General features: G+C 42.2%; 1 protein-coding gene across 1 annotated transcript in view; it reads left to right on the top strand.

Annotated features, from left to right (window-relative positions):
• Positions 1–12,521: 12,521 nt before the first annotated feature.
• LOC309855299 (uncharacterized protein) overlaps positions 12,522–27,921 on the top strand; it is a gene marked incomplete at its 5' end in the record, with an annotated part of 159,853 nt that continues 144,453 nt past the window's right edge. Inside the window, one exon of the mRNA XM_082715472.1 lies at positions 12,522–12,684. Coding sequence (XP_082571598.1) covers positions 12,522–12,684 — 163 coding nt within the window. The remainder of the gene's footprint in view (positions 12,685–27,921) is intronic.

The raw sequence follows: 27,921 nt of genomic DNA, 5'->3' as shown, positions 1-27,921 counted from the left end.
CAGGTCATGATCCCAGGATCCAGGGATCGAGTCCGGCATCAGGCGCCCTGCTCAGCAGGAAGCCTGCTTCTCCCTCTCCCACTCTCCCTGCTTGTGTTCCCTCCTGCACTCTCTCTCTGTCAAATAAATAAATAAATAAAATCTTAAAAAAAGAAAAAGAAGAATGGGAAGGTAAAAATGCAAAAACGACCAAAAAAAAAAAAAAAAGCCAAAATAGTAGTAACTCGACAGGTATCCTGCCACATCCATTTTAGAGTTAAAAATACATAACTTAGGGAATTTGCCAAAGTCACCGTGCTAGGTAGAATAACGACTCTCAAAGGATGCCTGTGCCCTAATCCCTGGGCATTATGAATAGGTTACTCATACATGGCACGAGAGAGTTTGCAGTGTGGTAAGTGGTTCTTAGCCGCAGCCAACAAGAAAACAGGGATCGTCATCCCATAACTAGAAGCAGCTGAAGAGCACCAGCCACTGGGAGGAGCAAGGAAATGGATCCTCCCCTGCAACTTCCGGAAAGGAACACAGCCTGGCCAACACCTTCCTTTTATTTATTATTTATTTATTCATATTTTAAAATTTTTATTTTATTATTATTATTATTATTTTTTAAAGAATTTATTTATTTATTTGCCAGAGACAGAGGGAGAGAGAGCGAGCGAGCACAGGCAGACAGAGGCAGGCAGAGGCAGAGGGAGAAGCAGGCTCCCTGCCGAGCAAGGAGCCCGATGTGGGACTCGATCCCAGGACGCTGGGATCATGACCTGAGCCGAAGGCAGCTGCTTAACCAACTGAGCCACCCAGGCGTCCCTATTTTAAAATTTTTAAAAAAGCTTTTATTTGTTTATTTATTTATTTGACAGACAGAGATGACAAGTAGGCAGAGGCAGGCAGAGAGAGAGAGGAGGAAGCAGGCTCCCTGCTGAGCAGAGAGCCCCATGTGGGGCTCCAACCGAGGACCCTGAGATCATGACCTGAGCCGAAGGCAGAGGCCTTAACCCACTGAGCCACTCAGGCGCCCCAACACCTTCCTTTTAACCCAGTGAGTCTGCAGGTTTGATCTAGAGTATTGTAAGATAATACATTTGTGTGTTTACACTGCTAAGTTTGTGATAATTTGTTGCGATAGCAACAGAAACCTAACATAGTCATAAAGCCAGTGAAAGCCGACATCGTACCTGAGGTCATATTTGAAAGCCCACGTTTTCTCCATTATGTTTCATCATCTTAAAATGTTCCCTGGTCCAGTGCGATCATACACAAAGTTAAATTAGAAAATAGAAGATGTGGTTTTTTTCTTTTGGAGATAACCTTATTATTGTGAAAACAATAGATCTTATTCAAAGAGAGACAAATAATACATACAAATACGCAGAAGAAAGTAAAAGCTACCATAAATTCCATAACCTAAAAATCAGCACTAACATCATTTCCACAGACGTTCTTCCAGAAAACTTGCTTTGTATGTATATATGATAAATATTTATATCTTTTTATATGTTTCTGTAATTGCTTTTCTGACTAGACAATTTTTCATAGACATCTTTGTGTCAGTAAATATAGATCAACATGATCATTTTAGGTGACTGAGTAATATTCTATTGTATGGATGTTTCATAATTTACTTAAGCAATTGTTATAAATGGACACTTTTGTTGTTTACAATATTTTAGCTCTTCAAAACAGTACTGTGATTAATGCCTTTTTATCTTATCTTACTCATTTAAATATCCCATAAAGGTAATTCCTGAGAGTAGAGATTTTCAAAGAGTATACATAAATTACACTTTTATATATTTGGAGAAAACTGCCCTCTAGGAGATGCCTAGAGGCTCAGTTGGTTAAATGTCTGCCTTTGGCTCAGGTCACGATCCCAGGGTCCTGAGGTCAAGCCCTACACTGGGCTCCTTGCTCAGTGGGGAACCTGCTTCTCCCTCTGCCTGCCATTCTAACTGCTGTCCATGCTCTCTCTCTCTGTCAAATAAATAACTAAAATCTTTAAAACAAAGCAAAACAAAACAAAAAAGCTCCCTTCAAGATGGTTTTATAACTTGAATTCTCAACAACACTGCAAAAGCAAGGCATTGTTTCCATAAGCTTATTAACACTAGGCTTTGTTAATCTTCTTAATCTTTGTCTACCTGATAAGCAAAAAGTAAATAGATCATCATTTTTTTGGTTTTGACTTTTTGGTTACTATCATAATTAAATATATATTTTTGAATCTTAAAGAAATCATTTTTTTCTTGCTAATTAAAATTTTTTTTATATAATATATTTTTATCCCCTGGGGTACAGGTATGTGAATCGCCAGGTTTACACACTTCACAGCACTCACCATAGCACATAACCTCCCCAATGTCCATAACGCCAACCCCCTTCCCCCAAACCCCCTCCCCCCAGCAACCCTCAGTTTGTTTTGTGAGATTAAGAGTCACTTATGGTTTGTCTCCCTCCCAATCCCATCTTGTTTCATTGATTCTTCTCCTACCCACTTAACCCTCCATGTTGTATCTCCACTTCCTCATATCAGGGAGATCACATGATAGTTGTCTTTCTCCGCTTGACTTATTTCGCTAAGCATGATACCCTCTAGTTCCATCCACGTCATCGCAAATAGCAAGATTTCATTTCTTTTGATGGCTGCATAGTATTCCATTGTGTATATATACCACATCTTCTTGATCCATTCATCTGTTGATGGACATCTAGGTTCTTTCCATAGTTTGGCTATTGTGGACATTGCTGCTATAAACATTCGAGTGCACATGACCCTTCGGATCACTACGTTTGTGTCTTTAGGGTAAATACCCAGTAGTGCAATTGCTGGGTCAGAGGGTAGTTCTATTTTCAACATTCTGAGGAACCTCCATGCTGTTTTCCAGAGTGGTTGCACCAGCTTGCATTCCCACCAACAGTGTAGGAGGGTTCCCCTTTCTCCACATCCTCAACAACATCTGTCATTTCCTGACTTGTTAATTTTAGCCATTCTGACTGGTGTGAGGTACTATCTCATTGTGGTTTTAATTTGTATTTCCCTGATAACGAGTGATATGGAGCACTTTTTCATGTGTCTGTTGGCCATCTGGATGTCTTCTTTGCAGAAATGTCTGTTCATGTCCTCTGCCCATTTCTTGATTGGATTATTTGTTCTTTGGGTGTTGAGTTTGCTAAGTTCTTTATAGATTTTGGACACTAGTCCTTTATCTGATATGTCATTTGCAAATATCTTCTCCCATTCTGTCTGTTGTCTTTTGATTTTGTTAACTGTTTCCTTTGCTGTGCAAAAGCTTTTGATATTGATAAAGTCCCAGTAGTTCATTTTTGCCTTTGCTTCCCTTGCCTTTGGTGATGTTTCTAGGAAGAAGTTGCTGTGGCTGAGGTCAAAGAGGTTGCTGCCTGTGTTTTCAAGGATTTTGATGGATTCCTGTCTCATATTGAGGTCCTTCATCCATTTTGAGTCTATTTTCATGTGTGGTATAAGGAAATGGTCGAATTTCATTTTTTCTGCATGTGGCTGTCCAATTTTCCCAACACCATTTGTTGAAGAGGCTGTCCTTTTTCCATTGGACATTCTTCCCTGCTTTGTCGAAGATCAGTTGACCATAGAGTTGAGGGTCTATTTCTGGGCTCTCTATTCTGTTCCATTGATCTATGTGTCTGTTTTTGTGCCAGTACCATGCTGTCTTGATGATGACAGCTTTGTAATAGAGCTTGAAGTCCGGAATTGTGATGCCACCAACTTTGGCTTTCTTTTTCAATATCCCTTTGGCTATTCGAGGTCTTTTCTGGTTCCATATAAATTTTAGAATTATTTGTTCTATTTCTTTGAAAAAGATGGATGGTACTTTGATAGGAATTGCATTAAATGTGTAGATTGCTTTAGGTAGCATAGACATTTTCACAATATTTATTCTTCCAATCCAGGAGCATGGAACATTTTTCCATTTCTTTGTGTCTTCCTCAATTTCTTTCATGAGTACTTTATAGTTTTCTGAGTACAGATTCTGTGCCTCTTTGGTTAGGTTTATTCCTAGGTATCTTATAGTTTTGGGTGCAATTGTAAATGGGATTGACTCCTTAATATCTCTTTCTTCTGTCTTGGTGTAGAGAAATGCAGCTTATTTCTGTGCATTGATTTTATATCCTGACACTTTACTGAATTCCTGTACAAGTTCTAGTAGTTTTGGAGTGGAGTCTTTTGGGTTTTCCACATACAGTATCATATCATCTGTGAAGAGTGATAGTTTGACTTCTTCTTTGCTGATTTGGATGCCTTTAATTTCCTTTTGTTGTCTGATTGCCGAGGCTAGGACCTCTAGTACTATGTTGAATAGCAGTGGTGATAATGGACATCCCTGCCGTGTTCCTGATCTTAGTGGAAAAGCTTTCAGTTTTTCTCCATTGAGAATGATATTTGTGGTGGGTTTTTCATAGATGGCTTTGGTAATATTGAGGTATGTGTCCTCTATTCCTACATTTTGAAGAGTTTTGATCAGGAAATGATGCTGTACTCTGTCAAATGCTTTTTCAGCATCTATTGAGAGTATCATATGGTTATTGTTCTTTCTTTTATTGTTGTATCACATTGATTGATTTGCGGATGTTGAACCAACCTTGCAGCCCTGGAATAAATCCCACTTGGTCGTGGTGAATAATCTTTTTAATGTACTGTTGAATCCTATTGGCTAGTATTTTGGTAAGAATTTTCGCTTCTGTGTTCATCAAGGATATTGGTGTGTAGTTCTCTTTTTTGATGGGATCCTTGTCTAGTTTTGGGATCAAGGTGATGCTGGCCTCATAAAATGAGTTTGGAAGTTTTCCTTCCATTTCTATTTTTTGGAACAGAGAATAGGAATTGGTTCTTCTTTAAATGTTTGGTAGAATTCCCCCGGGAAGCCGTCTGGCCCTGCGCTTTTGTTTGTTTGGAGATTTTTGATGACTGTTTCATTCTCCTTACTGGTTATGGGCCTGTTCAGGCTTTCTATTTCTTCCTGGTTCAATTGTGGTAGTTTATATGTCTCTAGGAATGCATCCATTTCTTCCAGATTGTCAAATTTGTTGGCGTAGAGTTGGTCATAGTATGTTCTTATAATGGTCTGTATTTCTTTGGTGTTAGTTGTGATCTCTCCTCTTTCATTTTTGATTTTATTTATTTGGGTTCTTTCTCTTTTCTTTTTGATAAGTCTGGCCAGGGGTTTATCAATCTCATTAATTCTTTCAAAGAACCAGCTCCTTGTTTTGTTGATTTGTTATATTGTTTTTTTGGTTTCTATTTCATTGATTTCTGCTCTGATCTTTATGATTTCTCATCTCTTGCTGGGTTTAGGGTTTCTTTCTTGTTCTTTCTCCAGCTCCTTTAAGTGTAGGGTTAGGTTGTGTACCTGAGACCTTTCTTGTTTCTTGAGAAAGGCTTGTACCACTATATATTTCCCTCTCAGGACTGCCTTTGTTGTGTCCCACAGATTTTGAACCATTGTGTTTTCATTATCATTGTTTCCATGAATTTTTTCAATTCTTCTTTAATTTCCTGGTTGACCCATTCATTCTTTAGAAGGATGCTGTTTAGTCTCCATGTATTTTGGTTCTTTCCAAATTTCCTCTTGTGATTTAGTTCTAGCTTCAGAGCATTGTGGTCTGAAAATATACAGGGAATAATCCCAATCTTTTGATACCTGTTGAGACCTGATTTAGGACCGAGGATGTGATCTATTCTGGAGAATATTCCATGTGCACTAGAGAAGAATGTGTATTCTGTTGCTTTGGGATGAAATGTTCTGAATATATCTGTGATGTCCATCTGGTCCAGTGTGTCATTTAAGGACTTTATTTCCTTGTTGATCTTTTGCTTGGATGATATGTCCATTTCAGTGAGGGAGTGTAAAGTCCCCTTCTATTATTGTATTATTGTTGATGTGTTTCTTTGATTTTGTTATTAATTGGTTTATATAATTGGCTTCTCCCATGTTGGGGCATAGATATATAAAATTGTTAAATCTTCTTGTTGGACAGATCCTTTGAGTATGATATAGTGTCCTTCCTCATCTCTTATTATAGTCTTTGGCTTAAAATATAATTGATCTGATATAAGGATTATCACTCCTGCTTTTTTCTGATGTCCATTAGCATGGTAAATTCTTTTCCACCCCTTCACTTTAAATCTGGAGGTGTCTTCGGGCTTAAAATGAGTTTCTTGTAGGCAACATATAGATGGGTTTTGTTTTTTTTATCCATTCTGATACCCTGTGTCTTTTGATTGACTACTAACATTCAGGGTAACTATTGAGAGATATGAATTTAGTGCCATTGTATTGCCTGTAAGGTGACTGTTACTGTATATTGTCTCTGTTCCTTTCTGATCTACCACTTGTAGACTCTCTCTTAGAGGACCCCTTTCAATATTTCCTGTAGAGCTGGTTTGGTGTTTGAAAATTCTTTCAGTTTTTTTTTGTCCTGGAAGCTTTTAATCTCTCCTTCTATTTTCAATGATAGCCTAGCTGGATATAGTATTCTAGGCTGCATGTTTTTCTCGTTTAGTGCTCTGAATATATCATGCTAGCTCTTTCTGGCCTGCCAGGTCTCTGTGGATAAGTCTGCTGCCAATCTAATATTTTTACCATTGTATGTTACAGACTTCTTTTCCCGGGCTGTTTTCAGGATTTTCTCTTTGTTACTAAGACTTGTAAATTTTACTATTATGTGATGGGGTGTGGACCTATTCTTATTGATTTTGAGGGAGGTTCTCTGCACCTCCTGGATTTTGATGCTTGTTCCCTTTGCCGTATTGGGGAAATTCTCTCCAATAATTCTCTCCAGTATACCGTCTGCTCCCCTCTCTCTTTCTTCTTCTTCTGGGATTCTTCTGGAATCCCAATTATTCTAATGTTGTTTCATCTTATGGTGTCACTTATCTCTCAAATTCTCCCCTCGTGTTCCAGTAGCTGTCCCTCTTTTGCTCAGCTTCTTTATTCTCTGTCATTTGGTCTTCTATATCGCTAATTCTTTCTTCTGCCTCCTTTATCCTAGCAGTGAGAGCCTCCATTTTTGATTGCACGTCATTAATAGCTTTTTTGATTTCAACTTGGTTAGATTTTAGTTCTTTTATTTCTCCAGAAAGGGCTTTTATATCTCCTGAGAGGGTTTCTCTAATATTTTTCATGCTTTTTTCAAGCCCGGCTAGAACCTTGAGAATCATCATTCTGAACTCTAGATCTGACATATTACCAATGTCTGTATTGTTTAGGTCCCTAGCCTTCGGTCTGCCTCTTGTTCTTTTTTTGTGGTGAATTTTTCTGCCTTGTCATTTTGTCCAGATAAGAGTATATGAAGGAGCAAGTAAAATACTAAAAGGGTGGCAACAACCCCAGGAAAATATGCTTTAACCAAATCAGAAGAGATCCCAAATCGTGAGGGAGGAGAAAGGGGGTAAAAAGAGGTTCAGAAAGAAAAAAAAAAAAAAAGCAAAGACAAGAAACAATTAAAAAAAGAAAACGAATAAAGAAACAGTATAAAAAAGAAAAAATATATTAGATAAAATAGTTTAAAAACGTTAAAAAAGAAAAGTGTAAAAGTTAAAAAAAAATTTAGCAGAGGAAGAGAAAAAAAATTGAAAAAATTTAACTGCAAGACTAAAGAATCATGGGGAGAAAGCCATGAGTTCTGTGCTTTGCTTTCTCCTTCTCTGGAATTCCGTTGCTCTCCTTGATATTGAACCTGCACTCCTTGGTAGGTGAACTTGGTCTCGGCTGGATTTCTTGTTGATCTTATGGGGGAGGGGCCTGGCATAGTGATTCTCAAGTGTCTTTGCCCCAGGTGGAATTGCACTGCCCTTACCAGGGGCTGGGGTGAGTAATCCGCTCGGGTTTGCTTTCGGTAGCTTTTGTTCCCTGAGCGCTTTCCGTAGAGTTCCGGAGGACGGGAATACAAATGGCGGCCTCCTGGTCTCCGGCCGGAGGAGCCAAGAGCCCGGGGCCCCACTTCTCAGTGCGCCCTCAGAGAACAGCGCCCAGTCACTCCCATCTGCCTGACCTCCAGCCACACTCCGAGCTCACCGAGGCTGGGACCGGTTCAAGGTAACCCTGAGCTGTGAGCTTACTGTTGGCTTTGTCTCTGTAGCTGGCTTCCCTGTTCTAATACCTGTAAGCTCTGCGACACTCAGACACCCCCAATCCTTCTGTGACCCTGCGGGACCTGAGGCCATGCTGACCTCGCGTAGGCTTCGCCCCGGTTTAGCCTCTGGAGCGATGTCCCTCAGTGGAACAGAGTTTTAAAAGTCCTGATTTTGTGCTCCGTTGTTCCACTGCTTGCTGGGAGCCGGCCCCTCCCCCCAGGGTCTATCTTCCCGTCGCTTTGGATTCACTTCTCCGCCAGTCCTACCTTTCAGAAAGTGGTTGATTTTCTGTTTCTAGAATTGCTGTTCTTCTTCTCTTCGATCTGCCAATGGATTTGGATTTGCAGGTGTTTGCAATCTTTAGATAAGCCATCTAGCTGATCTCCTGCTAGCTGAAGTAGTCTCAGCCTGCTACTTCTCTGCCATCTTGACTCCTCCTAAGAAATAATTTTTTGTTTATTTATTCATTCGTTATATATTCTCTTCCATTTAATTAATTAATTTTTCAAAAATTTTAAAAGATTTTTTTAAAAACGTGTTTATTTGACAGAGACCTCAAGCAGGCAGAGAGGCAGGTAGAGAGAGAGGAGGAAGTAGGCTCCTGTCGAGCAGAGAGCCCGATGCGGGACTTGATCCCAGGACCCCAAGACCATGTCCTGAGCCAAAGGCCGAGGCCTTAACCCACTGAGCCACCCAAGTGCCCCTAATTAGTTAATTAATTAATTTAATTAACATATGTATTATATGCTTCAGGGGTACAGGTCTGTGATTTATCAGGCTTACACAATTCACAGCACTCACCATAGCACATACCCTCCCCAGTGTCCATCACCCTGCCACCCTATCCCTCCCCACTGACCCCCAGCAACCCTTAGTTTGTTTCCTGAGATTAAGAGCTTCTTATGGTTTGTCTCCCTCCCTGGTCCAATCTTTATTTATTTATTTATTTTTTAAAGATTTTATTTATTTATTTGACAGAGAGAGATCACAAGCAGGCAGAGAGAGAGGAGGAAGCAGGCTCCCTGCTGAGCAGAGAGCCCGATGCGGGGCACGATCCCAGGACTCTGAGATCATGACCTGAGCCGAAGGCAGTGGCTTAACCCACTGAGCCACCCAGGCGCCACCCTCCCTGGTCCAATCTTGTTTCATTTTTTCCCCCTCTCTTCCCCCACAATCCCCTGCTCTGCCTCTCAGATTCCTCATATCAGAGAGATCATATGATAATTGTCTTTCTCTGATTGACTTATTTAACTTAGCATAATACCCTCTAGTTCCATTGATGTTTTTCCAAATGGAAAGATTTCAGGTTTTTTGATGGATGCATAGTATTCCATTGTGGATAATATACACACACCACATCTTCTTTATTCATTCATCTGTTGATGTACATCTAGGTTCTTTCCATAGTTTGGCTATTGTAGATATTGCTTTTATAACATTCAGGTGGATGTGCCCCTTTGGATCACTACATTTGTATGTTAGGATAAATACCCTGTAGTGTGATTGCTGGGTAGCTCTATTTGCAACTTTTTGAGGAACTTCCATATTGTTTTCCAGAGTCCCTGCACCAGCTTGTATTCCCACCAGCAACAGTGTAAGAGGGTTCCCCTTTTCCATATCCTCGCCAACATCTGTCATTACCTGACTGGTTAATTTTAGCCATTCTGACTGGTATAAGGTGGTATCTCACTGTGCTTTTGATTTGTATTTCCCTGATGCTGAGTGAGTAGAGCACTTTTTCATGTGTCTGTTGATGTTCTCTTTGGAGAAATGTCTGTTTATGTCCTCTGCCCATTTCTTGATTGGATTCTTTGTTCTTTGGGTGTTGAGTTTGAGAATTTCTTTTTCTTTTCTTTTCTTTTTTTATTTTTTTTAAAGATTTCATTTATCCATTTGAGAGAGAGGGAGAGAGTAAGAGAGAGTATGAGGGATTCAATCGTGGGACTCCAGGATGATGACCTGGCTGAAGGCAGTCACTTAAACAACTGAGCCACCCAGGTGCCCAAGAAGTTCTTTATAGATTTTGGATACTAGCCCTTTATCTGATATGTCATTTGCAAATATCTTCTCCCATTATGTCAATTGTCTTTTGGTTTGTTGACTGTTTCCTTTGTGCAAAAGCTTTTGATCTTGATGAAGTCCCAGTAGTTCATTTTTGCCCTTGCTTCCCTTGCCTTTGGCGATGTTTCTAGGAAGAAGTTGCTGTGGCTGAGGTCAAAGAGGTTCCTGTGTTCTCCTCAAGGATTTTGATGGATTCCTGTGTCACATTGAGGTCTTCTTTAATCCATTTGGAGTCTGTTTTTGTGTGTGATCTAAGGAAATGGTCTAGTTTCATTCTTCTGCATGTGGCTGTCCAGTTTTCCCTACACCATTTGTTGAAGAGATTGTCATGTTTCCATTGGACATTCTTTCTTGCTTTGTCAAAGATTAGTTGACCATAGAGTTGAGGGTTTATTTCTGGGCTCTCTATTCTCTTCCACTGATACATGTGTCTTTTTTTGTGCCAGTACTATACTGTCTTGATGATTACAGCTTTGTAATAGAGCTTGAAGTCTGGAATTGTGATGCTGCCAACTTTGGTTTTCTTTTTCAACATTCCTTTGGCTATTTGGGGTCTTTTCTGGTTCCCTATAAATTTTAGGTTTATTTGTTCCATTTCTTTGAAAAAAAAAAAAAAGGATGGTATTTTGATAGGGATTGCATTAAATGCATAGATTGCTTTAGGTAGCATAGACATTTTCACAATATTTATTTTTTCAATCCATGAGCATGGAGCAGTTTTCCATTTCTTTGTGTCTTCTCAATTTCTTTCATGAGTACTTTATAGTTTTCTGAGTACAGATTCTTTGCCTCTTTGGTTAGGTTTATTCCTAGGTATCTTATGGTTATGGGTGTAATTGTAAATGGTATTGACTCCTTAATTTCTCTTTCTTCTGTCTTGCTGTTGGTGTATAAAAATGCAACTGATTTCTGTGCATTTATTTTATATCCTGATACTTTACTGAACTGTATCAGTTCTAGCAGTTTTGGAGTGGAATCTCTAGGGTTTTCCACAGAAAGTATCATGTCATCTGACAGGAGTGAGAGTTTGACTTCTTCTTTGGTGGTTTGGATCCCTTTTATTTCTTTTTGTTGTCTGATTGCTGGGGGTAGGACTTCCAGGACTATGTTGAATAGCAGTGGTGATCGTGGACAGTTCTAACATGTTCCTGACCTTAGGGGAAAGCTCTCAATTTATCTCCATTGAGAATGATATTCACTGTGGGTTTTTCATAGATGGCTTTGATGATATTGAGGTATGTACCCTCTATCCCTACACTTTGAAGAGTTTGGATCAAGAAAGGATGCTATACTTTGTCAAATGCTTTTTCAGCATCTACTGAGAGTATTTATGATTCTTGTTCTTTCATTTATTTTGTCCAGATAGAATATATGAAGGAGCAAATAAAATACTAAAAGAGTGGCAAAGGGCCCAGGAAAATGCGCTTTAACCAAATCAGAAGAGACCCCAAATCATGTGGGGTGGGGTGAAGGGGATAAAAAGAAGTTCAGAAAAAAAACTTAAAAAAAAAGAAAACAAATAAAAAAATATAAAAAAGAAAAAATATATATTAGACTGGTGACTAGAACAGGGTCACCCACTTAATTTTGGGAGTATTTTGGTCTCTTAGAAGAAACTACTTCCCAAAATTTTAAAGAATGAAAAACATATATAAGGGTAAACACAATGAAGGGATGGGATATGCCTATAAAGATGAAAAAAATTTTTTTTTAATTTCTAAAAAAGGAGTTGATAAAATAAGTTGGTTGGGAGAATAAAGAAAAAGAAAGTGGAGAGATTTTGCTCGGGCTGGAGACTAGAACAAACCTGGAGCTAGATTTAGGGTATATTTTGATCTATTAGAAGAAGTTGTACCCCAAATTTTTTAGAAGAAAAAACCCTATGTGTATACAAAAAATAAAGTTAGATACAATGAAGGATAAAATATGACTATAATAATGAAGGTTCAAAAAAGATTAAAAAAAAATGGAATGTATTGTTAAGATAACCTAGTTAAAAAACGTTAAAAGAGGAAAGGATAAAAGTTAAAAAAAATTTAGAAGAAGAAAAAAATTAAATTAAAGAAAATTAAATTAAGTACAAGGCTAAAGAATCATGGGGAGAAAGCCATGAATTCCATGCTTTGCTTTTTCCTGCTCTGGGATTCCACTGTTCTCCTTGGTAAGTGAACTTGGTCCTGGCTGGATTTCTTGTTGATCTTCTGAGGGACGGACCTGGTGTAGTGATTCTCAAGTGTCTTTGCTCCAGGTGGAATTGCACCGCCCTTACCAGGGGCTGGGCTAAGTAAACTGCTCGGGTTCACTTTCGGTAGCTTTTGTTCCCTGAGCGCTTTCTGTAGAGTTCCGGAGGATGGGAATGAAAACGGTGATTGGCCTCCCAGTCGCCAGCCCAGAGGAGCCGACAGTTTGGGGCCCCACTCATCAGGGCGCCCTCAGAGAAAAGCATTCAATCACTGCCGTCTCCCTGGCCTCCAGTCTCACTCCGGGCTCACCCAGCCTGCGACTGGTTCAAGGTAACTCCGAGCTGAGAGCTCACTCCTTGGCCCCGTCTCTGTAGCTGGCTTCCCTGCTCTAATACTTGTGAACTCTGCGACACTCAGACACCCCCGATCCTTCTGTGACCCTGCAGGACCTGAGGCCACGCTGACCCCGTGTGGGCTTCACCCCACTTTAGCTTCTGGAACGATGTCCCTCAGTGGAACAGACTTTTAAAAGTCCTGATTTTGTGCTCCGTTGCTCTGCCGCTGGCCGTGAGCCAGCCCCTCACCCCATGGTCTACCTTCCTGTCACTTTGGATTCACTTCTCTGCTGTCCTACCTTTCAGAAAGTGGTCGATTTTCTGTTTCTAGAATTGTTGCTCTTCTCTTTGGTCTCCTGTTGGATTTGTAGGTGTTTGCAATGGATTGATAATCTATCTAGCTCATCTCCTGCTACTTGATGTAGTCTCAACCTGCTACTTCTCTGCCATCTTGACTCCTCACTCTTGTTCTTTCATTTATTAATATATTGTATCACATTGATTGATTTGTGAATGATGAACCAGCCTTGTAGCCCAGGAATACATCCCTCTTGGTCATTGTAAATAATCCTTGTAATGGACTATTGGGTAATATTTTGGTGAGAATTTTTGCATCTGTGTTCATCAAGGATATTGGTCTGTAATTCTCCTTTTTGATGGGGTCTTTGTTTTGGGAACAAGGTGATGCTAGCCTCATGAAATAAGTTTGGAAGTTTTCCTTCCATTTCAATTTTTTGGAACAGTTTCAGGAGAATAGGTATTAATTCTTTAAATGTCTGGTAGAATTCCCCTGGGAAGCCATCTGGCCCTGGACTCCTGTTTCTTGGGAGATTTTTGATGACTGCTTCAATCTCCTTACTGGTTATGGGTCTATTCAGGCTTTTTATTTCTTCCTGGTTCAGTTTTGGTAGTTTATATGTCTCTAGGAATGCATTTCTTCCAATCCATTTCTTCCAGATTGCTGGATTTGCTGGTGTTGAGTTGGTCATAATATGTTCTTGTAATTGTTTGTATTTCCTTGGTGTTGGTTGTGATCTCTCTTCTTTCATTCATAATTTTATTAATTTGGGTCCTCTCTCTTTTCTTTCTGATAAGTCTGGCCAGGGGTTTATCAGTATTATTAATTCTTTCAAAGGAACAGCTCCTAATTTCATTGATTTGTTCTAGTGTTCTTTTGGTTTCTCTTTCATTGATTTCTGCTCTGATCTTTATGATTTCTCTTCTCCTGCTGGGTTTAGGCTTTCTTTGCTGTTCTTTTTCCAGCTTCTTTAGGTATAGGGTTAGATTGTGTACTTGAGACTTTTCTTGTTTCTTGAGAAAGGCTTGTATTGCTATATACTTTCCTCTCAGGACTGCCTTTGCTGTGTCCCAAAGATTTTGAACAGTTGTGTTTTCATTTTCATGACTTTTTTCAATTCTTCTTTAATTTCCTGGTTGGCCCATTTATTCTTTAGTAGGATGCTCTTTAGTCTCCATGTATTTGAGTTCTTTCCAACTTCCTGTTGTGGTTGAGTTGTAGTTTCAAAGCATTGTGGTTTGAGAATATGCAGGGAATGATCCCAGTGTTTTGGTACTGGTTGAGATCTGATTTGTGACCCAGGATGTGATCTATTCTGGAGAATGTTCCATGTGCACTAGAGAAGAATGTATATTCTTTTGCTTTGGAATGGAATATTCTGAGTATATCTCTGATGTCCCTCTTGTCCAGTGTGTCATTTAAGGCCTTTATTTCCTTGTTGATCTTTTGCTTCAGTGAACTGTTCTTGTCAGTGAGGTTGGTGTTAAGGTCTCCTACTATTATTGTATTAGTGTTGATATGTTTCTTTGATTTTTTTATTAATTGGTTTATATAATTGGCTGCTCCCATGTTAGGGGTATAGAGATTTAAAATTGTTAGATCTTCTTACTGGACAGACATTGTAAGTATGATATAGTGTCCTTTCTCATCTCTTATTACAGAGTTTGGCTTAAAATCTAATTTATCTGATATAAGGATGGTCATCCCAGCTTTCTTTTGATGTCCATTAGCATGATCAGTGGTTTTCCACCCTTCCCTATAAATCTGGAAGTGTCTTTGGGTGTAAAATGAATTTCTTGCAGACAGCATATTGATGGGTCATCTTCTTCTTCTTCTTTTTTTCCATTCTGATACCCTGTGTCTTTTGATTGGGGCACTTAGCCCATTTACATTCAGAGTGACTATTGAAAGATATCAATTTAGTGCCACTGTATTGCCTGGAAGGTTACTGTTACTGTATATTATCTTTGTTCCTTTCTGACCTGTTACTTTTAGGCTCTCTCTTTGCTTAGAGGACACCTTTCAGTATTTTCTATAGGGTTGGATTGGTGTTGGCAAATTCTTTTAGTTTCTGTTTGTACTGGAAGCTTTTTATCTCTCCTCCTATTTTCAATGACAGCCTGGCTGGATATAGTATTCTTGGCTGCATATTTTTGTCATTTTGTGCTCTGAATATATTATGCCAGTCCTTTCTGGCCTGCCAGGTCTCTGTGGATAGGTCTTCTGCCAGTCTGATATTTCTACCATTGTACTTAACAGACCTCTTGTCCAATCAGCTTGTATGATCCTCTCTTTTTCTTTGAGACTTGTCAGCTTTACTCTTAGATGATGGGGTATAGTCCTATTTTTATTGATTTTGAGGGGAGTTCTCTATTCTTCCTGGATTTTGATGCTTGTTCCCTTTGCCACATTAGGGAAACTCTCTGCCATAATTTGCTCCAATATGCCCATCTCTCTCTTTCTTCTTCTTTTGGTATCCCAATTATTCTAATATTGTTTCATCTTATGGTATCACTTATCTCTCAAATTCTTCCCTTGTGGCCCAGTAGTTGTTTTTCACTCTTTTTCTCAGCTTCTTTATTCTCCATCATTTGGTCTTCTATATCACTATTCTCTCTTCTGCCTCATTTATCCTAGCAGTAAGAGCCTCCATTTTTTATTCCACCTCATTAATAGCTTTTTTGATTTTAACTTGGTTAGATTTTAGTCCTTTTATTTCTCCAGAAAAGGATTTTATTTATCCAGAAAGGGATTCTATAGTATCTTCTGTGCTATCTTCAAGCCCAGCTAGCATCTTGAAAATTTTCTTTCTGAACTCTACTTCTGACACATTACTAATGTCCTTATTTATTAGGTCCCTAGCCATTGATACTGCCTCTTGTTCTTTTTTTTTTTTTTTTTTTTGAAGTGAGTTTTTTTGCCTTGTCATTTTATCCAGATAAGAATAGACGAATAAGAGAACAAAATGCTAAAAGGGTAGCAGTGACCCCAGAAAAATACACACTAACCAAATCAGTAGAGACCTGAACATGGAGGGAGAGGAAAGGAGGAAAAAAAAAAAGACTGGTGAATAGAACAGAGGCACATACTTGATTTTGTGTGTATTTTGGTCTATTAGAAGAAATTTCCTCCCAAAATTTTAAAGAAAGAAAAATGTGTGTACACACACACACACACACACAAAGGGTAAACATGATGAAGGGATGGAATATGATTGTAAAGATGAAAATTAAAAAAGATTCTATAAAAGGAATTCATAAGATAAGAAGTTGGTTGAAAAGGAAAAAAAAAGAGTAAAGAATGTGATCAGGTGGAGACTAGAACAAAGCTATGCATTAGATTTAGGGTGTATTTTGCTGTTAGAAGAAACTGTATCCCCTAATTTCAAAGAATGAAAAACTTGTATGTATATAAAAAATAAGGTTAAATACAGTGAAGGAATAGAATATAACAATGTAAACTTAAAAAGATTTTTGAAAAGGCATTATAAGATAAAATAATTTAAAAAGGTTAAATTAGGAAAGGGGAATATTAAAAAAATAGAATAAGAAAAAATAAAATTAAAAAAATTTAACTTTGAAAGATGAATGGAACATGGGAAAAATGCTATGAATTCTATGTGTTGCTTTCTCCTAGCTCTGGAGTTCCGCAGTTCTCATTGATCAGTGAACTTGGTCTTGGCTGGATGTTCTTGCAGATCTTCTGGGGGAGGGGCCTGTTGCAGTGATTCTCAAATGTCTTTGCTTGAGGTGGAATTGCACTGCCCTTTCCAGGGGCCATCTAAGTAATCCGCTGGGTTTTGATCTTGAGAGCTGTTGTTCCTTCAATGGTTTCTGTACAGCTTTGGAGGAGGAGAATGAAGATGGCGGCCTCCCAGTCTCTGGCCTCTAGGAGTCCAGAGCTCGGGGCCCCACTCCCTAGTGCACCCTCAGAGAAAAGCAGTCAATCACTCCAGTCTCCCTGGTCTCTGGCGGCACTTTGTGCTCACATGGCCTGTGACCGAGCATTTCTGTCTCTGGCACATGACCCTGTTTGGAGTCTCCAAACCCAGCATATTCCTGCAGTGCTCCTGTGCTGCTCCTCCTGGAGGAGGAAGGTGAGTCTCCCTGGATCTGCCACTTGAGGGGTCCCTGCTCACAGAGCAATGGTCCAACTGTGCCTCAGATCATGGTTTAAAGTAACCCTGAGCTGAGATCCCCCACCTCGGCTCTGTCTCTGCAGTGGCTTCCCTATCCCAATACCTGGGGGCTCTGTCACACTCATGCACTCTCAGTCTTTCTGTGACCCTGCAGTTCCTGAGACCACACTGTGGAGGTCTCCCCCGCAAGGGCTCCAACCCCCCACATAGCCTCTGGAGGAATGTTGTTAAGTGGAGCCAACTCCTAAAAGTTCTGATTTTGTGCTCTGCTGCTCTATTGCTTCCTGGGAGCTGGCCTCTCTAGCCCGCACCCCCGACCCTGGGGCTCTGCCGTGGTCTCTCTTCTCATACGTCAGCTTGGATTCGCTTCTCCGCACGTCCTACCTTCCAGAAAGTGGTTGCTTTTCTGTTCCTAGGAACTGCTTTTCTTCTCTATCTCCTGTTGAATTTGTAGGTGTTCAGAATGGTTTGATAACTAGCTAACTCTTAGGACCCGATGATATTTAGGTTGGCTACTCCTCCGCCATCTTGCTCCTCCCCTATATTTTAAAATCTTTATTGGTCACTTGTATTTCTCTTTTTGTGCATTGCTTGTGAGAAATTGATGTGGCATTCTGTAAAAGTGCAGACTTTCAACAGACAGTCCTGGCTCCAAATCAGTCTTTGTTTATCTGCTAATAGTGCCATCTTAAGCAAGTTACTTAACTACTCCAAGCCTCAGTTTTTCCCACCTGTCAAAGGGGTATAACATTATTTACCTCTGAGTTTCTGAGTGAGTTAAAGGAGATAATTTAGAGAAAGGTCTTTGTGCCTGTCATGCAATAAAGTGTTTCCTAACTCTCAATTACCATTATTGAGATCTCTCGCTTATTCTTTTTGGTTTGCAAGAACTCATGAGCTTTTTAATTATGAAGGCTATTTATGCTTTGGCATATATGTTGCAAAACGGTTTGTGTGGGTCTGTCTTAAAAGTAGGGAAATGGTGAAGAAAACACACCTGTCCAATGGTGTGCCTGGCAGGGTATATGGGAGGAGCGGGGGAGGGGCGTCATGGGTGGGGGGTGAGCAAGAATGCACCATCATCACTTAGCCCTTCTCCAGACAACTTGTTGGTCTTACTCAACCCTGCCTTACAGACCCTTTCATTAGTATGATATTAGCAGCTTTAAATTTTTGGTTTTTAAGGGAGAGGAGCCCTGCCCTTGAGGTCTCTGTCTTGGTCTTATCAGTCCACATGCCGGCTTTCTGGTTGAGCTTTCCATCTCTAACTGGTGCACATCCCCCTCTGAGGCCCCGTTGCTACGCTGAGTCCTTCTCTCCTTCCAGTGGGGCTGGGGCCAGTGTCGTAGAGGAGCCAGTTCCCTGCCCCCTCTCCTTGCTGAGACTTTTCCTGAGTCGTCAGTTTTCTTCCTCTTCACTGATTGACTCTGGGGCCCAGCCACAGCCGCTGACAAAGGAGTGATTCGTTGATTCATGTTAACAACTATTAATAGGGCTCATTATTTCCCAGGAAACCGACAGGATGACGCTCCTGCCCGTCTTCGGTTTTCAGGGCACAATTGATTCCTCCTTACCACATTAAGTGGCAGCCGTTTAAATCATATTGATGTCTGCAGTTCAAAGTGATGCCTCTGATGTCTTGCGTGTTAAACAAATTAAATACGGAAGCTGGAATCCGGGACATGCCATTTGCCTGTTTCCAGGCGCGGGGTGGAGCTCATTGCATATTTTCTATTTTGAGCACGTTTTCTATTTTGAGACATAAATGTGTGCGTGTAGCCTGTTTGTGTGTGTGGAGTTTTCATGGATCTGTGCTTTTGTATCTGAGTTCTCTCTGGCTATGCAATTTTTTTTTTTAAATCAGTTACTGAAAGTCTAAATTTCCCTCTTTTTCTTTATCGTTAATTTTTATTACATACCCCCAGTGCCTCAGTGGAATTAATCAAGAGCATTTTACAAGGTCTGGTAGTCTGGTCTCTTTCAGAAGGATGTTGAAGGATGTTGAACTTATTTTAAGTCTGTGTGTAGGGGGTGGTTGGAGTGGACAGTCAGATGATGAGAATAGGAAATTAAGATGGGTTTGGAAGGAGAAAACATAAGACTATAAAGATTAGTTACCTCCAAAAAGACACAAAAAGAGCATGGGCTAATATGAAAGTCACCCAGTGGATGGGACCCCTGGGTGGCTTGGTTGAGTGTCTGTCTTTGGCTCAGGTCATGGTCCCAGGGTCCTGGGATCGAGTTCTGAGATGGGTTCCTTGCTCAGCAGGGAGCCTGCTTCTTTCTCTGACTGTTGCTCCCCCTGCATGTGCTCTTTCTCTGACAAATAAGTAAATAAATAAGAATCTTAAACAAAAAAAAAAAAAAAAAGGAAGAAAAATCACCCAGTGGATAGCAATCTCAGCCTGAAACGGTGGGACACTGAACTAGTGTGGTTTGCCAGTTTTGCTTCATTTCTTTTCTTTTCTTTCTTTCTTTCTAGAACAAAACAAAAACAAATAAAACCATTGTTCTTTTATTTAGTGTGGCCAGCACAAGGGGTAGTGCTGGTCCATCTTATTTCTCCTCACATGTGGTATTTCCTCAGGTTTCGGTCTGGGGTTTGAGCCACGTGACCTGGTCCAAAAGGTGGTGTGGATGGCGGTGGTCCAGTCCTGGGGCGGGGGTGGGGGCTACACATCTTTCTGTGTGTCTGCTGGGGTACATTCCTCTCCGGGCAATGTGTGTGTGTCTGCGTGGATGTGTTTCTGAATATGCGTGGCTCTGCCAGGAGTGACTGATTTGCCAAGTGCAGCCTAAAGCTACCGCGGGAGGGAACATGTGACCAGGGATGGATCCTTCACGGCTTCCCCAAGTGGACTGGGCTCTCGTGGAACTGCAAGGAGGACCTTGTGTGGTGATCGCTTCCCTTGCATCCCCGAAGTGAGTTGGCAGCTTGGGCTTCTGTCAGTGGCACCCCTGATTGATTGATTTAACATTACAGCCTCCGAAAAATGTGGAGCAGCCTAATTGTTGCTGGAGGTAGCTGTCAGCTTCACGCCGAGTGAGTGACTGGTACCTGAGAGACCCCTAGAGGGGCTCCTGCTGGCTCAGAGCGAGAGGGCTCCCTGCTTGCTTCCCTGCTTCCCTGCTGTTGCTTAGCAGACCCCTGGGTGACCAGGTGGTTTAAGACCTCTGGAAGTTAATGCAAAGGCCGCCACACACATACACATGCACATATGCATGTGTGTGTTACACGCACGTCTTATCTGTTGGGGTCTCGAAGGGAAGGGCTGGGAGAATGAGGCTGTTGTTTGCTCTGTAGTTCTTGGATCAGAGTCCCAGAACAGAGGGAAGGACGTTCCACAAGAGGGAAAAACATGTGGGCAAGCATGAGTGTGTTTACCCCCTGATGAGCTTACTTCCTCTTTCCTTCTTCTGGGACCAGAAGAGTCAAGGAAGCTGCTTTGACGTCTGGCTGTGGCCCTACTATTATCTCAGGACGTCACTCCTCTGTGATAATGAGTCCAAGGCCACTGACCCTAAGTTATATATATATATTTTTAAAGATTTTATTTATTTATTTGACAGAGAAAGATCACAAGTAGGCGTAGAGGCAGGCAGAGAGAGAGAGAGGAGGAAGCAGGCTCCCCGCGGAGCAGAGAGCCCGATGCGGGACTCGATCCCAGGACCCTGAGATCATGACCTGAGCCGAAGGCAGTGGCTTAACCCACTGAGCCACCCAGGCGCCCCTGACCCTAACTTATCTTAATGGGAGACTGGTATTTCATAACTCTGTCCCTTGGCTTAGGGTGTTGTCTACTTTAAAATATTCCAAATATTTTCAGCTTTTTTTCTTTTAATCAGTTATCTCAAACTGCAGATTGGTTTATGAGCTAGATCTTCTCCTGTGAACATGTTTGGAGGATGGCAAACAAGGCGGGGTGGCGGGCACAAGACTCTTCAGGAAACTAGCATTCCTCTCTAGGGGGATTGATGAAATAATTCACAATCTCATTGAATGTGACTCCTGGGGACTTGGCTGTCCTCTTGGTGTGGTGGCAGAGGTGGTTGTGTTGGGCACAGGATGGGAGAATGCTCATATAGAGGGTAACCAAAGGCACTCATGTTTCCTTCCATCTGTCTCTTTAGATTTGTTTGTTCCATTGCATTGGGGGAAACTGAGGGCTTAGGAGATGTTTTTGCATGATTCCTGCTGAATGTGGTCACATGGCATTGGCATGGTCAATGTCGTAGATGCATGCTGTGTTCCTTCTCATACCTGGGCCAAGATACAGGAAAATGCGAGCTACATCTACTCCCCCTCTTGCCACTTTTCTCCAAACCCCTGATCACCCCTCAAACCTATGCCAGGAAGGCCTTCCCTTCAGTTGGTGACACCTCTGTCCTTCCAGTAGCTCAGGGCCAAAGCCTTGTCCATCCACTCCTTCCGGCGAGCCTGGTGGTCTGCCCTGAGTATACGGTCAAGATCTGAGACTCTTTGCGCCTCTCCTGCTGTCATCTTGGTTCAACCACTGTCAAGGTTTACCTGGCAGGTTCAACTGCAGGGCCCTCCTCCAAGCTCACTTGCTTCTACTCTTGTCCCCATAGATTTGAGTCTTAGCACAACGGCCAGAGTGATCCATCTCCAGCATAATCCAGATCGTGCCACTCTTTTGGCTCATAACCTGGCAATAGTTTCCTATTTCAGGAGAGAAACCAGCATCCTTGTGGTAGCCCCAAGGCCCCATGTCATTGGACCCTTAAAAGCTCTCACCTCCTTTCCTCTGTTCATCTCCTTGCTCAGTAGCTGCGGCCATCCTGGTCTCACTATTGCTGGAATAGCCTGGAGCACTGCCACCCTGAGCCTTTGCTTGAGATGCCTGGAAAACTCCTCCCTGCTGAGACCTGCTTGATTCTCAACTCCTTCAACTTCTCCTATTTAAAATGGGATCTCCTTAGGGGTGCCTGGGTGGCTCAGTGGGTTAAGCCTCTGCTTTTGGCTCAGGTCATGATCTCAGGGTCCTGGGATCGAGCCCTGCATCGGGCTCTCTGCTCAGCAGGGAGCCTGCTCCCCCCGCCCCTGCCTACCTCTCTGCCTACTTGTGATCTTTCTCTCTGTCAAATAAATAAATAAACTCTTAAAAAAAAATAAATAAAATGGGGTCTCCCACTCTCTATTCTCCCTATTGTGCTTTATCTTTTCTTCTTTCTAGAATGGATAGCCCTTTAATATACTATATAAAGTTAGTTATTATGCTTATTTATTTACTTGTTTTTTGTTTCTCCCTTTCGCCAGAACCTAGATTTGTGAATTCCTGGGCACCTGGGTGGCTTAGTCGGTTCAGCATCTGCCTTTTCAGCTCAGGTCATGATCCCAGGGTCCTGGGATCAAGCCCTGAATCTGGATCCTTGCTCGGCAGGGAGCCTGCTTCTCCCTTCCGCTCTGCCTGCTGCTTCCCTTGTGCTGTCTCTCTCTCAGTGTGTGTGTGTCAAATAAATAAATAAAATCTTTAACCGCCCCCCCCCCCCCGAATTCCTGAATTCCTGTTTTGGTCAGAACGATGGCCACCCAGTGTAGGGGCTCAGTATCTTTGTGGCTTGTTTTTTGATTGATCTCCTCTCTTAGTTTGGTGGCTTGCCTTAAAAACTCCCCCCTGACAGCTCATTCTGACCTTCGGAACTAAACCTACTTTCCCAGGTAATGCCTCGAGCTTCTGGTGATTTTCAGATTTTCTGTCAACCCCCTTTATCAAAGCTTAACATATTCTGTGTTCTGTTCTCTTAGGACATTGCTTTTAAGTTGATAATATAACTCATCAATCAATGCTAAGATGTTATTCATTCCCCCCCTCTTGAGATGTTTACAGTACTGTATAGTTTGGTCCTAAACTCTAGATCTGGTGCTCCCAGGGGTCACTCCTTGGGTATCTAGCAGGCCAGTGGGGCAGACATTTTTCAGTGGTAGGGGAAGACATTTGTATGCCAAGTCAGATTATGATATAAATAGTGCTGATTGGGGTAGCCCTGTCTACTTCAGGGAAGCCCTCTAGAATCCTAGCCCCAGTCTATGCCCCAAATTCTACACATTATTTCCTATTACTATTAACTAAACAAACATGGACCATGTGTCTATCCATGTATCTTCACTTTAGCCATTGCAACATATCTATCTAGAAGATACTATTCTAGGGTGCTTGGGTGGCTTAGGCATTAGGCATCTGCCTTAACCACTGAGCCACCCAGGCGCCCCTAATAAAATCTTAAATAAATAGAAGATATTATTATTCTCATTTTATAGATGATGTCACTGAGGTTCAGAGAAGCCAAGTAACTTGCCAAAGTTTGCACAGCCAGCATGTGACTGAGATCATGATAGACTCAAAGTACATATCTTTTGAGTGCTTTTAAAAACATAATAAGGGTTGGGGTGCCTGGGTGGCTCAGTGTGTTAAGCCTCTACCTTTGGCTCAGGTCATGATCTCAGGGTCCTGGGATTGAGCCCTGCGTCAGGCTCTCTGCTCAGCAGGGAGCCTGCTTCCTCCTCTCTCTGCCTGCCTCTCTGCCTGCTTGTGATCTCTGTCAAATAAATAAATAAAATTTAAAAAATAATAATAAGGGTTTAAAAACAAGTTTTATTTATTTATTTATTTTTAAAAAGATTTTATTTATTTGACAGACAGAGATCACAAGTAGTCAGAGAGGCAGGCAGAGAGAGAGGAGGAAACAGGCTCCCCGCTGAACAGAGAGCCCGATGTGAGGCTCGATTCCAGGACCGTGGGATCATGACCCGAGCCGAAGGCAGAGGCTTTAACCCACTGAGCCACCCAGGCGCCCCCCAAAGTCCATAGTTCAGAGTTCACTCTTGGGCTTGTACATTCCATGGGCAAAGAACAGATGCACCATTACAATATCCTATAGAGTAGTTTCACGTCCCTAAATATCCTCCGAGCTCTGCCTAGTCATCGCTTCCTCCCTGATCTCTGCTGAAAGCCACTGATCTTTTTAATTGTTTCCATTGTTTTGCCTTTTTAAGAAAAAAGAGAGTCATGGAGTTAGAGTTATACAATATGTAGTTTCCCCAGATTGACCTCTTTTGCTTAGTAATATGCATTTAATGCTCTTTTTAATATAGCAGATTCCTCTCGGGTCCAAAAAATTACCCTCTGTTGCCCAGAGTCTAAATGCATTTAAACATGCCTAATTTTGTCACTGTAATGCATTTGTATAATAGGTATTTATAAGATGCCTAATTATAGCTGATTGTGCACATGCGATATGATTTCATTGATTCTGACTTCCCTCCTCCCAGCCTTCCACCTCTCTGAATATACACCCCCTCCTAAGCTCATTGCAACAGGACTGGGAGCTGGTGGCTTCTTTGTGACTAATGAGGTGTAAATGGTAAGACAAACAAGATGGGGAAGGAGAAGCCAGAAAGGAGGAGGAGAATGCAGACACGGAAACATGGTGACCTCTGATTATCCAAAGCTGTTTATTGAACACATTTTTGTGCTAAGACCGCCTGCTGTCTCCAGTCTGCACGCTGCTCTGCTCCTCCTAATTAAAGCCAGCGGGCTAGGATGGAAGAAGACAATTTCAAGGCAAGGGGGTGGGGTAGGGAGCAAGGAATGGCTTTCGGTTCTCTTTTTAGGGAGACTCTGAGCTTGCTCCAGGTGAAGCTGGCCTGAAGGACATGCCCGGAAAACTAAAATCCAGGGTAGTCAAAGGCATCATTTGAGTTTACTGCATTCCGTTGCACCCGGGGCCTCTGGACGATGCTAAGAAAGGGAGCCTCAAAGAAGGGAAAGTTAGCCTTTCTCGGGCTGATGTTCTCAATCTGCACGAATCTCTCCTTACCTTGATTATTACTGGAGCCTCAACTGGAGGATACAGCTGGTAAAAATTGATGGCATTTGGGGGCGCCTGGGTGGCTCAGTTGGTTAAGCATCTGACTCTTGATTTCAGCTCAGATCATGTTCTCAGGGTCCTGGGATTGAGCCTGAGGTCAGGCTCCCTGCTCAGATTCTCTGTCGCCCCCTCTGCCCCTCCGCACTGCTTTCTTTTTCTCTCTCTAAGAGAAAAAAAAAAATGATGGCATTTGCCATTCCCCTCCTTTTTTCTACCTACTACACAGGTGATTCTCAAATCTTGGTGAATCTGCACATCACCTAGAGGGCTTACTAAAACACAGATGGCTGGGCCCCACCCCAGAGTTTCTGATTCAGTAGAATCAGAAAGTGTAGAGCCCAGGAATATGCATTTCTGATCAGTTCCCAAGTGATACTGATGCTGCTGGTCTGGGGGGTCCCTTTGAGAATCACTGCTCACAACCAGCTCTTCCCAGACTTTCTCATACACAGGCCTTCGCAGTCATGATTCTCCTATTATTCCGATTTGCAGCATCCCACAGCGTATGGAGCTGGAACGTACCAGCATGGGAGGTAGTTTCTAGCTCCGGGCCCCCTGAACTAACTCGATCCCACTGTCAGTGGGAGGAGATGCAGAGAGATGCATCTGGCCCTGGCAGAGGGGTTTAAGCTCCTTTTAAGCAAAGTTAGGCAAGAAGGAGGTGGGGGTTGAAATTCCTGTCTTTTTTTTTTTTTTTTTAAAGATTTTATTTATTTGACAGAGAGAGAGATCACAAGCAGGCAGAGAGGCAGGCAGAAGGGGAGGGGGAAGCAGTCTCCCTGCTGAGCAGAGAGCCAGATGCAGGGCTTAATCCCAGGACCCTGCGATCATGACCTGAGCCGAAGGCAGAGGCTTAACCCACTGAGCCACCCAGGCGCCCAGAAATTCCTGTCTTTTTAATGAAGGCCACATGGTATCGTGGCCTCAGAGTTTGCCAAGCCCGTGTCTGTTCCATTCTTAGCTCTTCTCTTGTAGTTGATTGATATGGAACATGTTATTTAAGTTATTTGAACTTTAGTTTCCTACCTGCAGAATTTCCTTACTCAACAAGTATTTATTAAGCATCGACGATCTTTCTAGCTTCTGGGAATATGGTGGCGAGAGGACACCGCCTGTGTCTCATGGGATTTATATTCCAGTGGGTGGGGGAGGGGCCGACTCTATACAAGAAAGCCACTGAATAAGTATTATCACTGCAGTTGATGATAGGAACAATAATATAAAGTGGGGAAACATGGCTTTGGAGTGAATTGCTTTGTGGTTGAAATAAGATCACTGAGGTCAAGGGCCTGGCATACAGATGCAGTGCAGTCCACGTTAAAGGACTTTTTTGTCTTTGCTCTGAAGAATGGAAGCAGATGCTGGCCGGGGCGTAGCCACTTCTCAGGCCAGGCCCTTGTAGAATCTCTCAGACTCATGGGGCAGGCTTCTTTGTGTGGGAGGAGCTTCCACATTAGTGCAGGGGCACCAACGCTCTGCTTAGCTTAACACTCACCCGGGGAACGTGAGCTCCATGCAGCAAGTACACATGAATTTGGAGACTTTCCTTTCCTTCTCATTCTACAGGGCCACTGCCTTCACCCCAAACATGAACCGAGTTGGGGTGCTTAGAGTCCCGAACTCTGTCTTCCTCAGAGGGTAGATTTGTTCAAAGATGCCACAGGGACGGAAGAGCATCTTAGAACAGATGAGGCAAATTAGATTTGGAAGGGGGTGAAGAGGCATGTTTAATGTGGGATTATAATTCTTTTTTTTTTTTTTAAGATTTTATTTATTTATTTGACAGAAATCATAAGTAGGCAGAGGGGCAGGCAGAGAGAGAGGGAAGCAGGCTCCCCACCGAGCAGAGAGCCCAATGTGGGACCCCGGGATCATGACCTGAGCTGAAGGCAAAGGCTTTAACCCACGGAGCCACCCAGGCGCCCCTGGATTATAATTTCTGATGGGAAGACAGATCACGTGTATCACTTGGGACTCCACTAAAACTTCCTGGCTGGTGGGAAAACTCAACAAGGAGGTCCTGTGTTTCCTTTCTTTAGGGGCTGTGAGATTGTGCCTGTCAGAAAGGTTTGCAGGTGAAAGGGTTCAGGACACATGACCCCAAATGTGGAAACTTGGCGTGCTGAATATTTTAAGGTGAGGGAATTTTAGAAATGGCAGGACTGGGAAGGATTTCCTGACCTTCCCCTGCAGCAGCAGCTCATGAGACTGTCACATAAGGGGTGCCCTCCCTAGAGCAGGACAAAAGGAGCATCCTTCTCTCTGAAGATGGACAGATGCTGACAGGAGTCTGAAGGGACAGCTCTTGCAAAGTCACCCCCCCTTCCCCTCCCACCCCGCGGTTACTATTCTCACTTCATACCCTTTGTCCTAACCACATTTTCTCCAAGACTTTCCACTCTTCCTCAAACCCAGCAAAAAATGTGTAGGTTGAACCACTTCTTTGGGTCTTCATTTCCTTATGAAGGCTTCCACGTCGGGTTAGGCATATATTAAATACGCCGGGATGCTTTTTCTCTTGTTAATCTGTCTTTTGTTCCAAGGCCCCCACCCCAGAACTTAGAGGAGTAGAAGAAAAAGATCTTTCCCTCTCATAAATGAAGTTAAGAAGATCGAGAAGGATGACTGGATGCCTCTTAGAAACTTTTTCTCACTGGTTCTGAGGATTCAGAGGGGTCCTCGGCTTGGCCGCTGAGGCGGGGCTAGCGTCTGGTCGCCCTCTGTGCTCTGGGTCCTGCCCTTCCCCAACCCTTCCTCAGGATTCCCGCAGGCTCCCATAGGAACTTAACCCCCCCCCCCCCTTTTCCAGGTGTTGACACTCTTTGGGAAGAGACTTAAGAATATCTTCCCATATTTCATGTGATTTTAAGTTCATGGGTTTGTCTTTTCTCTGTGGGCTGTCTGTA

The sequence above is a fragment of the Mustela nivalis genome, assembly GCF_964662115.1.
Source record: "Mustela nivalis genome assembly, chromosome: 20".
Taxonomy (NCBI): domain Eukaryota; kingdom Metazoa; phylum Chordata; class Mammalia; order Carnivora; family Mustelidae; genus Mustela; species Mustela nivalis.
Note: the sequence above shows the minus strand (reverse complement) of the source record. Positions and strands in the feature narration are given on the sequence as shown.